Source organism: Heterodontus francisci, chromosome 35, assembly GCF_036365525.1.
Source record: "Heterodontus francisci isolate sHetFra1 chromosome 35, sHetFra1.hap1, whole genome shotgun sequence".
Taxonomy (NCBI): Eukaryota; Metazoa; Chordata; class Chondrichthyes; order Heterodontiformes; family Heterodontidae; genus Heterodontus; species Heterodontus francisci.
In genome coordinates, this window is record NC_090405.1 from 52,818,199 (window position 1) to 52,831,391 (window position 13,193).

Sequence of the window (13,193 nt, forward strand, 5' to 3'; positions counted from 1 at the left end):
TCCTCCTCTGGGGAGGAAGAAGCCACCAATGCCCCAGAGGGTACACCACCATCTGCCTCTTTTTCCATCTCCACCACCGGAGATACATTCACATGGTCTGCAGGGGGTTTAAGATTAGAATCAGGGTTACAAGCTGGTGATTATGCCACAGACACATCCCTGCAGCTGAAGGAACATCTGCCAGCTGGGTCCCCTGACAATTGGAGGAGTGCTGGGGACCAGGCCCCTGCTCACTCCCATGCTCAGGTGATCCTCTGTTTGTTGCTACGAGAAGTCTGTTGGATGTGCAGCAAAGCCATGTGGAAAATATGTCGGAGATGCCTGAGGTCATGCGTGACTTTGCACATGCCATGGAGGAGTCCATGCAAGCCATGACGTCTGCCATGTCTCAGGCATCTGAGCGCGTGTCTTCGTCAGTTGAGAATCTGGCGAGCTCCATGGTGAGTCTGGTTCAGCACTTGAGCCACATGCGATCTGACCTGCACTCCATCGCTGTTGCCGTGGATTCCATGCAGTAGTGTCTAAGCGAGAGGGAGACGAGGAACCTGGATCTCCCCATGAGTGCTCCTTCCCCTCAGGGAGACAGGCAGGTGCCACCATGCACACAGATGGAGGAGGAGCACGTGCCAGCTGCCCCGGGGCCTTCGTCTCAGGACACCCCCATGGTAAGCGGCGTCTCGTCCTAACCCTGACATTGACCCCCTTACCTCCAGCAGATGGGGGATTCTCAAGCACCATTACTGCAGACCCCCAGTAGGATGGAACCGTCAAGGCCCCGTTCCTCCAGAGGATGCACGCCATGGGTCATCCATAGCAACGGGGCAGCGCACTGGGCAGACTGCCTTCACCTCAGCTGCTAATGCTGGGGTAACACCTGGGCGTAATCGGAGAAAAATAAAATTTTAACAGTTTTGAGCACAAAGGTGGCACGGGTAATGTATAGATTGTGATAAAGATTTTTTTCAATATGTCTTTATTTCATTTAAAATTTGATCCATTCATTAATTTTCTGCATGGTTTCAGATGGAAACAAAGATGTTTATTGCAGGCCTATGGCAGGAATGCATTGATGTTTACAAAGCATCTCAGAAAATGTCCAGTGTCCATTTCTCATTGACATTTGAGCCTTCAGTCTTCAATGATGGCTGTTTTTCTATTGATGATTATTCACTTTTTTCCACTCCTGCCCTACTATTGAGTTTCTGCAGTCATAACTTAACGCTGCTTACAGTGGAGTGTCGTCGCATTTATCATCGCCCATAGACGATTTCAAATGCTAATCACATGAAAGTGCAGACACGCTTCATTAAGTTTGCAGAGGTGAATAAGACCTCATGCAAAAGGGAATTTCAGTGGGCAACTGTTATGTTTCTCCTCCCAACGTTCCTTGATAATGTGGATTACTGTTAGCTGAAACGTGCATAAATGAGGTTCTCCCTGATATCCCTTGGATGTCTCTCCATGGCCTCATATCGATGATGACATTGTTGGCATTGTTATCCGCCTCCTCACCCTTTTCATAGTCACCCTCACCTGAGGAGGAATGCTGTTCCTCTGCCTGCAGAATGTTGCTGCGTCTAAGTACAAGGCACAGTAGACAACGATTATTCGTGACATCCTCTGTGGCGTGTACTGAACAGCCCCTCCAGATCGGTCAAGGCAATGGAATTGCATTTTCAGAATGCCAATGGTGTGTTCGATGATGGATCTGGTGGATGCATGAGCAGCATTGCATCTCTCTTCAGCAGCGCTTTGGGGATGACGTACTGGTGTCATCAACCAGGCACAAAGGGGGTAAAACCTGGTCACCCAGGATCCATCCGTCCATTTTGGCTGGTTCCTCGAAAACTGCTGGCGGCTGGGAGTTCCTCAAAATGTACGAGTCATGACAGCTCCCTGGGAAACGTGCACAAGCATGCACGATTCTTCTCCTGTGGTCGCAAACCAGTTGCACGTTTAAAGAGTGGAAGCCTTTGCATTCACAAATACAGCAAACTGGTCCCAGGGAGCTCTAATGGCCACGTGAGTACAGTTGATCAGCCCTTGCACTCTAGGGAACCTAGTGATGGCGCTGAAGGCTGCAGACTTTGCTGCTTAGCTGTCCTCGTCTACAGGTAAGTAGATGAAACCATTGGCACATCGAAAAAGGGCACTGGTCACCTCTTTGATGCACCTGTGGGTTGCAGACTGCGAGATGCCACATATGTCACCCGTGGATCCCTGGAAAAAAAAATTGAGTGCAGCAATCACATTGAGAGCATCTGACATGAGATTCCCAACAAAGCCGAGCAGCTGCAGGATCCTTCAAATTTCTGTAACCATTTCATGTGACATCCTTAGGTGTCTCTGGCATTGCCTCGCTGATATTTGTAGGCAATTTGTCCTTGTCCTGAGGATGCAAAGACGTGCCAGTGCCCATCTTCGATAAGGCCGTTCCTGATATTATCATTCGGAGTAGCCTCACCTTCCTGTTCTGCATGTTGCTGGCACTTGGGCATGAATGAGGGTTGAGGGAAAAGAGCCCTCCTTAGTTTCTCTCTTTGTCCTGTATGAGACCTATGTCGCTGTGGCTTTTCTGAACAATAAATAAGCAGAGCGTGGCGATTCAGCCCTCTGTTGCTCGTGAGCTGAAACATTGAGGCAATGAACAGCTCCCTTATATCTGCCTTCAAATTGCAGCCAGATAGAAGACACATCTACTATTGCGTGTCTCCTCCCACTCTCCTTGCAATCCTTGAGTGTCTACGTGGTTTCCATTGTTGTTGAAGAAAATGGTTCGCGTTGAATTCAGGGCAAGTCTCCCCACCTTCCAACCTCCTCCCGCAACCTTCCAGCTTGAACCCATCACCCTTGACCCATCCAATGTTACCACGACCCTTCCCTCCGTTACCATTACCGTGCACAGTATAATTATCAATTCATTCATGTTATCCCTTGCCCTATTTCTACTCCTGTACTATTGACATGCTGAATCTTACCCTTGATCCTCCTCTGTTGTTGCCAAGTCCCGTTCCCCTCCATATTAAGTTGTCAAATACTTAGTCTTGACCTTTCCCCCTAGAGAATCCATTTTCCCCCATTGACTGTGACCATTCGCTCTGCTAGCCAGTACCCTCAATTTGCCCCAGAGTTCCCTCACATTGACAGCGCTCATCCCTCGATTTAGGTGCTTACCAAATATCTTCACACAGTACTGACCTAATCCACCCACCACCCCAGCAGCTGACAACAGGCAGCTTCAGCATCAACTATTCAACTCCACTCCACCCCACCCTTCCTGTGTACCCTGCCCTGATCCTCCATGCAGCCCCCTAGCCTCCATGCCTTTGCTGCCATCCCCTGAGAAGATTCACCCTTGCAGGTGCCACACCAGCAGGCAAACATCCAAAGAACAAAAGAACAAAGAAAATTACAGCACAGGAACAGGCCCTTCGGCCCTCCAAGCCTACGCCGATCCAGATCCTCTATCTAAACCTGTCGCCTATTTTCTAATCCATTACAATGCTGGCGTTAGTTTTGTGGATGAGTTAAAGAAAGAACAGCAGAGACCCGAGACTCAACTGCACAAATCCGACTGCTGCACGCCACAGTAAAACAATCGTGATAAAGGTGGCGTGGGAATTGTGCTCGCCGTTCACTTAATCTGGCAGGTAGGACTGAATTGTAACTATTCATAGGGTTATGAGTATTCATGTTATTTAAATGAATGCAAAGCTGCAATCCACCACCGCGCTGGGGAAACCCCGGAACTCTGCAAACCCACCACCAACTTCATTTCTCTAAAATATCCCGCCATCGGGAATCCAAAAAAACACCTCTCCTCTAATTATATCACCCAGCACGCCACCAAATCTGCTCTTGTACAGCCCATAGAATTCTACCCATATACAGTATAAAATCAAGGAAGTTCTGCTAAATCTTTATAAAACAATAGTTCTGCCCCAGCAAGACTATGTCGAATTCTGGGTACCAAACTGCATAATAGAATCTATTATTAAGGAGATAAGAGCAGGACATTTAGAAAATCATAATACAATCAGGCAGAGTCAACATGGTTTTGTGAAACAGAAATCATGTTTAACCAATTTATTAGAATTCCTTGAGGATCTAACAAGCAAGGTGCATAAAGGGGAACCTGTAGATGTAGTTTACTTAGATTTACAAAAGGCATCTAATAAGGTGCCACATCAAAGGTTACTCCACAAAATAAGAGCTCATTGTGTAATATATCAGCACGGACAGAGGATCGGTTAGCTAACAGGAAGTACATAGTAGGGATAAAAGGTCATTGTTGGGTTGGCAAGCTGTAACTAATGGAGTGCTACAGGGATCTGTGCTCGGGCCTCAACTATTTACAATTTATATCAATGACTTGGATGAAGAGACCAAAGGTATTGGTTGCTAAATTTGCTGATAACACAAAGATAGGTAGGAAAGTAAGTTGTCAAGAGAACCTAAGAGTCTACAAAGGGATATAGATAAGTTAAGCGAGAGGGCAAAAATTTGGCAAATGGGGTATAATGCAGGAAAATTTGAGGTTGTCCACTTCGGCAGGAAGAATAAAAAAGCAGTATACTATTTAAATGGAGAGAGACTGCAGAACTCTACGGTACTGAGGGACCTGGGTGTCCTGGTACAGAAATCTCAAAAAGTTAGTATGCAGGTAGAGGGCAGCACAGTGGCGCAGTGGTTAGCACCACAGCCTCACAGGTCCAGCGACCCGGGTTCAATTCTGGGTACTGCCTGTGCGGAGTTTGCAAGTTCTCCCTGTGTCTGCGTGGGTTTCCTCCGGGTGCTCCGGTTTCCTCCCACATGCCAAAGACTTGCAGGTTGATAGGTAAATTGGCCATTATAAATTGTCCCTAGTATAGGTAGGTGGTAGGGAAAATATAGGAACAGGTGGGGATGTGGTAGGAATATGGAATTAGTGTAGGATTAGTATAAATGGGTGGTTGATGGTCGGCACAGACTCGGTGGGCCGAAGGGCCTGTTTCAGTGCTGTATCTCTAAAACTAGAACTAAAAAACAGGCACAGCAAGTGATTAGGAAGCTAAATGAAATGTGCCATTTATTGCAAGGGGAATCGAAAACAGAAGTGGGGAAGCTTTGCTACAGCTGTACAGGGTTTTAGTGAGACTGCATCTGGAGCACTGTGTACAGTTGTGGTCTCCTTACTTAAGACAGTTACTTACTTAATTGCATTAGAAGCAGTTCAGAGAAGGTTTACTCGACTGATTCCTGGGATGAAGGGGTTGTCTTCTGAGGAAAGGTTGAGCAGGTTGGGCCTAAACCCATTGGAGTTTAGAAGAATTAGAGGTGATTTTATTTAAATATACAAGATCCTGAGGGGACCTGACAGGGTGGATGCTGAGAGGATAGAGTCATAGAGTTAATACAGCACAGTAACAGGTCCTTCAGCCCACCATGTTCCCTCTTGTGGGGGAATCTAGAACTTGGGGACACAGTTTAAAAATTAGGAGTCTCCCATTTAAGACGGAGATGAAGAGAAACTTTTTCTTAGTGGGTCATTAGTCTGTAAAATTCTCTTCCCCAGAGAGCAGTGGAGGCTGGGTCATTGAATATATTTAAGGCTGAGTTAGACAGATTTTTGATCGACAAGGGAGTCAGGGGTTTTGGGGGGGCTGACAAGAAAGTGGAGTTGAGGCCACAATCAGATTAGTCATGATCTTATCGAATGGCGGAGCAGGCTCAAAGGACCAAATGGCCAACTCCTGCTCCTAACTGTTACGGTCCTGTAAACTTTAGGAAGGATGTGAAGACTTTGCAGAGGGTACAGAAGTTATGAGGATAGACTACAGAAACAGGGATTGTTCTCCTTTGAGCAGAGAAGGCTAAGAGGAGGTTTAAAGAGGTGTTTAAAATCATGCAGGGTTCAGATAGAGTGAATAGAGAAACTGTTTCCAATGGCTCAAGGGTCAATAACCAGAGGGCACAGTCTCAAGGTGACTGAAAGAAACAGAAGTGACATGAAGAAAAACTTCTTTTTTAAACACAACGAGTGATAAGGATTTGAAATACATTGCCTGATAGGGTGGTGGATACAGGCTCAATAGTAACCTTCCAAAGAGAATCAGACAGATATTTGAAGAAAAAAATTGCAGGGATAAGGCGAAAGAGCGGAAGGAGAAGGAATAACTGGAATGCTATTTGAAAAAGCTGGCAAAGACTCGATGGGCTGAATGACCTCCTCTGTGTTATATGATTCTATGATTCTATATGGTAAAGGTATGACTGAATATCTTTGCAAACTGCCTTTCTTGTTAAATTATTTTCAGATGTCACGACATAGAGTTCAGAGTTACACTCATCCATAGTCAATGTCATAAATCCTCATTGTCTGAAATTACAGCGAGTGTCAGTCAAATAATTACTGAATGACAAGAAAGTGAAAGACCTCAAAAATATGTTTTTTGTAATATTGGTAACTCTTGACAGTTCCTGTGCTGATGAGAGTCTGTTTTGAGAGTTGCCTCGAGACAAAGACTGCGAGTGGTTGTTGATTCCTGTAATACCGAGCTCAGGGCAGGATTCAAAGGCACAGCTGGAAGTTCCAAATAGGTTCGTATAGGAGGACCTTTGGACCACTGCACGGTCACAGAGTGTCAGTGTGGGTCAGCTGATATCACTTTGACCTCTGAGTCATTAGGTTGCAGGATCAAGCCCCACTGCAGAACCTGAGCACATAATCCAGGCTGGCACTGCCTGCAATCCCATCATAAGGTGGACATGCCTGCAGAACTATTCTCCTGGAATCCTGGCAAATATGCCTTGCTCGACCACCATCACCAGTCATCTTGGTGTTGTTTGCGGGATCTTGCTGTGTGCAAAATTGCTGCTGAATTTGCCTACACATCAGTCATTGCAATTCAAAGCACTTGACATTGCTGAGAGAAGTGATAAGGTGATACATAACTGCAAACCTTTCACACCAGGTAGTGAATAAACAACTTGAAGTGAGACCAAAATAAAATTACATGTTAACCGTAGTTACCATTGTGTCATGTCAAGAAAACACTGACACAGGCCAGGAGGTCTTAGGGTTACCAGCGCCTTGCAAGTTACAATACACAGATTGGCAGTGCTCCCTGTGGCTACAGGTTTTCAATGTAATGAGACAGTCTAAACGTGACTGTACAAAGTTACCTACATGTCAGGGCTAGTGCCGTTTAATCTCTATTATGAAACACAAGAAGAAATTTGTTCAGGTTTCTGTGGTAGGCTGGGAGCAATTGGGTAAAACCACAAGGGCCCTGGTCTGAAAAAGGCTGAACAGGTGCTGTAACTGGAGAGCTCAGAAATCACCCACTGAACCACACAGAATTCTAACACAAGTATGGAATTCTATTGTGTCAATCCCACTTACTGTATTAAACTGGAACACAGATGGATGCATTGAATCTTTAATAAGTTAATGACATATTTCTCAAAAAGTTGGGTACAGCATAACTTTTGTTACCAAGGAAACTAAACTTTTCTCTCAATCCTCCTCTGGGATTCAACAATAGCTTACATTTAAATAGCACTTTCACCAGAGTAAAATGTTTCAAGGCTTGCTACACAGCAGTGTTATCAGACAGAAGAGTGACGCTGAGCCAAAGATGGGCATTAGCACGAGTGACTAACAGCTTGGTCAAAGAGGTACATTTTAAGGAGGAGAGAGAGCTAGAGAGATGGAGAAGTTTAGGAAGGGAATTCCCGAGCTTGGGACCCAGATAGCCAAAGGGACGAAAAAAGATGGGATGCGCAAGAGGCCAAAACTGGAGAAATGCGGAGATCTCCAAGGATTGAAGGACTTGAGGTCATGGAGATTAGAGGGGCAACTGCCAGAAAGGGATTTGAACACAAGGATGAGCATTTTAAAATCAAGGTGTTTGGGAACCATGAACCAATGTAGGTCAGTGAATATGGAATGATTGGGTTGAAGGATGAAGAGTGAATGGGACTTGTGCAAGTTAGGACAAAGCCAGAAAAGTTTTATATGAGCTCCAGTTTATGGAGGGTCCAAGGTGGGAGGCCAGCCAGGAAAGCGCTGAAATAGTCAAGTGTGGGAACACAGTTGCTAGCAGATCTCATCAGACCCCATACAGGTTCATTTGTTATCCATCTCATTGCTGTCAGTGACATCTTGCTACGCTGCTGCATCCATCATAGATACTGCACTTCAAAACAATTACTTGTACGTGAGATGCTTTCTATAAACATCATGGCTTTCCATTGAGAACCAACATCCCCAACGTATACACACTACTCAGCCATCGACGCTTGAGATGGCTTGGCCATGTGAGCCACATGGAAGATGGCAGGATCCCCAAGGACGCATTGTACAGCGAGCTCGTCACTGGTAATCAGACCCACCGGCCGTCCACGCCTCCGCTTTAAAGACGTCTGCAAACGCGACATGAAGTCCTGTGACACTGACCACAAGTCGTGGGTGTCAGTTGCCAGTGATCGCCAGAGCTGGCGGGCAGCCATAAAGGCGGGGCTAAAGAGTGGCGAGTCGAAGAGACTTAGCAGTTGGCAGGAAAAAAGACAGAAGTGTAAGGAGAGAGCCAACTGCGAAACAGCCCCGACAACCAATTTTATCTGCAGCACCTGTGGAAGAGTCTGTCACTATCGAATTGGCCTTTATAGCCACTCCAGGTGCAGCTTCACAAACCACTGACCACCTCTAGGTGCTTACCCGTTGTCTCTCGAGACAAGGAGGCCGAAGAAAAAAACATACCGTGATTGACCCAGAGCCGCAGCCTCCTTCACCACATACTGTACTGGCAGATCAGCTATTGCATCCTTTAGTTAAACTGCATTTTTTGTGTGTGTGCAACATAAAAGCCCCTCGTCATCAATGCAAATGTTGTGCTTTTCAGGTCATTAGTTACAGAAAAGAGCATGTTTGTTTCATTGATGACAAAGCAGGATCCAGTGAAGCCAGGCACATCACTCAGAATCACTTCAAGTGTGTAGTACACATGTACACAAATTAGCTCATCAAGGCAGAGACTGAAAGCTGGTAATTATCTTCAACTGTTATCCAGATTCTACTAAAAGGATTAGATTACAGATAAGTAGATTTCTTGATGAAATGAGCACTGAATGAAATTGGTAGGGCTCAGAGAACAAGTTTCTCAGGTGCAGATTTTCCAACAAGAAGGTACTTGTGAAGCTGAAGGCTCTGTCAAGTATAAAGGAAACGAGGCGTAGCCACGTTCACAGGGTATTTAAAGGCTGTTACAGGCCCACTGAAGCTTTGACTTCTCACAAACCCTTGATATAAAACATATCAGTAAACTGAGTAATTAGATTAGTTACTGCCTATTTCAGTGAATCTATGCATCAGCAAAACATCACATTGGCACCTAACTTATTTTCCATTACACTTCCTGTGTCAAACTCCAAAGACAAGTCAAAGAAATTCAATCACTTAACTGAAAGTTCAATGACACTTGTTTCGAACTAAACCACTTACTTAACAGCAAATAAACTTTGTAGTCTTAAAGAGAGATGCATTTACAAATTACATGTGAGGTTTGCTAGTATATAGCACAGCGGGAGATAATGGCATCTAGTGGAATTTAAATTCAATTAATAAAATTCTGGTCCGTAGTGGTGCCTAGGGTTCATCTCGTTCACCTTCTACCGATAATCCCAGCAAATCAATCTCTATAAAATAGTCTACAGCAGTCCCAGAAATAGCAAAGGAAAACCCCAGTGGTGGAGTGCTTTAAGGACATATGTCCAAAATTGCTCTCACCTATTCTACTCGGCACACATCATGTTGCAAATTACTCATATAGGATCCCAAAATGTTATTTTCCATGAAACTACAGTTGACGGTCATAAAAACCCATCAGGTTCACTGATGTCCTTTAGAGAAGGAAATCTGCTGTCCTTGCCTGGCCTACATGTGACTCCAGACCCATAACAATGTGGTTGACTCTTCACTGCTCTCTGAAATGGCCTGGCAAGCCACTCAGTTCAAGGGCAATTTGGGATGGGCAACAAATGCTGCCTGCCCACATCCCATGAAAGAATAATAGTACAACACTATAGAAGTATTAGTTACATTCAAGCGACCTAAAAAATAATGGGGAAAGTCATTTCGCGCTGGGTGCATTCAACCAATCTATCTCCCCATCAATCTGCTCAATTCCCTCAGCAAACAACAATTAAACTCCGAGGATTTGTTTATTTAATTATGGCCTTACAAAGGGACAAAGTGGCACCGATGCAGAATAATATATTTGTGCATTACATGGTATCGTATCCTTGCCTTTAGAAAACAGTATCAACATCTGATTTACCACAAGCAATGCAATAGAACATAGGGTTCATCTCGTTCACCTTCTACCGATAATCACAGCAAATTAATCTCTATAAATTAGTCTACAGCAATCCCAGAAATAGCAGAGGAAAACCCCAGTGGTGGAGTGCTTTAGGGACATATGTCCAAAATCACCTATTGCTCTCACATATGCTACTCAGCACACATCATGTTGCAAATTACTCATATTGGATCCCAAAATGTTATTTTCTGTAAGAAATCTATCTAATTTGCATTTGAATGAATCTTCCACCGTCTCCCTCGGCAACCTGCTCCATAGATTAATCATTCACTCATTGAAATATGGTTCCCACAGTGCAGTTTTGAATTTACCCCCCTTCAAGCACACACCAATCAGCTAGTTTACAATAAATTTCAATACTGTCACAAGAAGAATTAAAATCCCATGAAATTAAACTTCCATTTCCCAGCAGGTCACTGAGTAATGATGAAAAAATGGAATGATTACATTTTCAGATTCACTCTGAGGTACGACATCAGGTGCCAAAAGATAGCTCCCCCAGCATGGCTCAGTGGATAAACGTAATTCCCAATCAACAGTCAAGCTATACAGATCATCTCGGACAGCTCTAAAGTTTTAGTGTCCATGCCTAAGGAAAGGATATACTTGCCTCAGAGGGAGTGCAACGAAGGTTCATTAGTCTGGTTCCTGGGATAAGAGGGCTGTTCTACGAGGAGAGATTGAGTAGAATGGGTCTATATTTAGAGGAATGAGACGTGATCACACTGAATAGTACAAAATACTTAGAAGGTTTGACAGGGTAGATGCTGAGAGGTTGGAGAGTCTGGAACACGGTGGGCACAGTCTCAGAATAAGGGGTCGGCCATTTCGGACAGAAATGAGGAGAGATTTCTTCACTCAGAGGGTTATAAATCTTTGGAATTCTCTACCCCAGAGGGCGGTGGATGCTCAGTCGATGGAGAAAGGGGAGGATGGAGATAGACGAGTGTCCATTACCGACTGTCCCTGTGCAGCTGATTTACTGTTTTGGGAGAACTTTTTGCTTTTTAAAGCAATTCTGGATACTTAAAAGTGACCCGAATAGGCACAAAATAAATCAATCCCACAATAGTTAAGTATATTTAGGTAAAATACAAATTTAACTGCATTACACTTACATTTTAAATTATACCTAATAAAAATTACATTATATTAAATAGTTTAAATATATTTGTCTTAAATATATTAATAGTACAACTATATTTTAAAGTATGCGTTAAAATACATAATTTATTGAAATTAATGTCTTCAATAGTTTAATTATATTTTTAAAATTTAAATACTATAAGTTGTACTTTTAGTGTATTTAAAAGTATTCGTTAGCATGTGCAACTTAATATTAACATTTATATTAAACGTTTTTTAATTACATTTCTTTTTTTTAATTCTATGAAATGTTCTGTTTGTTGTGGGCTCAGCTTCACTAGGCCCAGAAGCCTGGCGCTCGCGTGATTGCGGCCCCCCCCCCCGGCTGAGGGAGCGAGTGATAGCGGCCACTTACCCGGGATACGCTCAGGTCCTTCATCACCTCCTCGAAGGCGGCCGTCTCCTCCGCCTGCTTCTGGTTGTGCAGCGCGATCTTCTCGCTGAACTTGCGGGGGTTGGAGGCGGCCGAGCCGCCGCTGGAGGAGCCGGGGCCCGAAGCGCCGCCGCCGCCAGAGGCGCCTCCGCCGCCGGGGCCGGAGCTGCTGCCGGCCATCGCCAGCGAGAGGGGAAGCAGGCAGCAAGCACAAGTCAGTCGGTGTCAGCAAACACTGCAGGCTCCAACTCTCCCCCTCAGCTCAAAATCCAAGTGAAATCACCTCAGCAAAGAATGTCTTCCAGTCAAACCCCCCTCCACTCACTCACTCAGTCAGACAGTCACCATCCCCAACATCCTGCAGCAAAATGAAAGCCTTCTTTCAAATTCTCCCCTCCAAAAAAAAAACCAAAATAAACAAAATTCAGATCTTTTTTCACTGCTCCAGCAACAAGTATATCACAATTCTTCTTCTTGTGGGCTGCTGCCTTCCCTCAACAGTTGGCAGAGTGACATCCAAACGTTTAAACTTCTCGGTGGTTGTAAAAGAAAGGGAAAAATCTCATTAAAATCCCTTTTGGGGCTGCAAAAAAAAAAAAAATTCAGCCCGGGGTTTTCTGTCATCGCTCAAAACCCAGACAGAAAAAAAACAAAATGTTCCTTCTAAACTCCACCACTAGAGGAGACAAGAGACAGCTCAAAGAATAAATGAAACTCGAGCAGTTCCCAGTCGTTATGAGCTCCTCAACAGATTGTTGGATGGCGGGGGGTTCTGCAAATGGAATTGGCACTGAAATGCTAAGTTTGGTCAGTGCCCTAGCTTTTAGTATTTCATTTCAAAGAGGATCGACCTTATGTCAATTCACAAGCTTTGTGATTAGATAAATATTTTTCCATACTCTAGGTTAATGGGCATTTGGATTAGATTGCTAAGAGAAGGTCTTAGAAACACTTTTATATTGGGTGCTGTTGGTCCTACCCACTCCCCATGTTTACAACGCTCAAACCAGCTCACTTATTCTTCTGTCAGTATTGTTGACTCATCTATCTGTCCATTCTACAATACTGTTTAAATAAGGAAGTGGGGCCTGTTAATACAATGAACATCAGGGCTCCCTCCGTTGTTTACACTCCCATTGAAAAAAGCATTATAATATAAAAGCACTGTAAAAGGGAACAGGATCGATATCTTTTGAGAAGTTGGATTTAAGGTTTAATAATAGCCCTGCTTGTGTTTTTACAGCAGAGATTGAGGGAAGGAACTTTGCGTTAAAGTTGAGCATCAACAGGATTTCTGGTTATTCTTTCACCAA

General features: G+C 44.3%; 1 protein-coding gene across 4 annotated transcripts in view; it reads right to left on the reverse strand.

The window, feature by feature from the left end:
* Nucleotides 1-12,531, reverse strand: part of crtc3 (CREB regulated transcription coactivator 3) — a 79,788-nt gene extending 67,257 nt beyond the window's left edge. For all 4 annotated transcript variants that reach the window (XM_068015610.1, XM_068015609.1, XM_068015611.1 and 1 more), the window contains exon 1: nt 11,863-12,531. In XM_068015610.1, the coding sequence (XP_067871711.1) occupies nt 11,863-12,060 (198 nt within the window). In that variant the 5' untranslated portion in view covers nt 12,061-12,531. The remainder of the gene's footprint in view (nt 1-11,862) is intronic.
* Nucleotides 12,532-13,193: the final 662 nt, after the last annotated feature.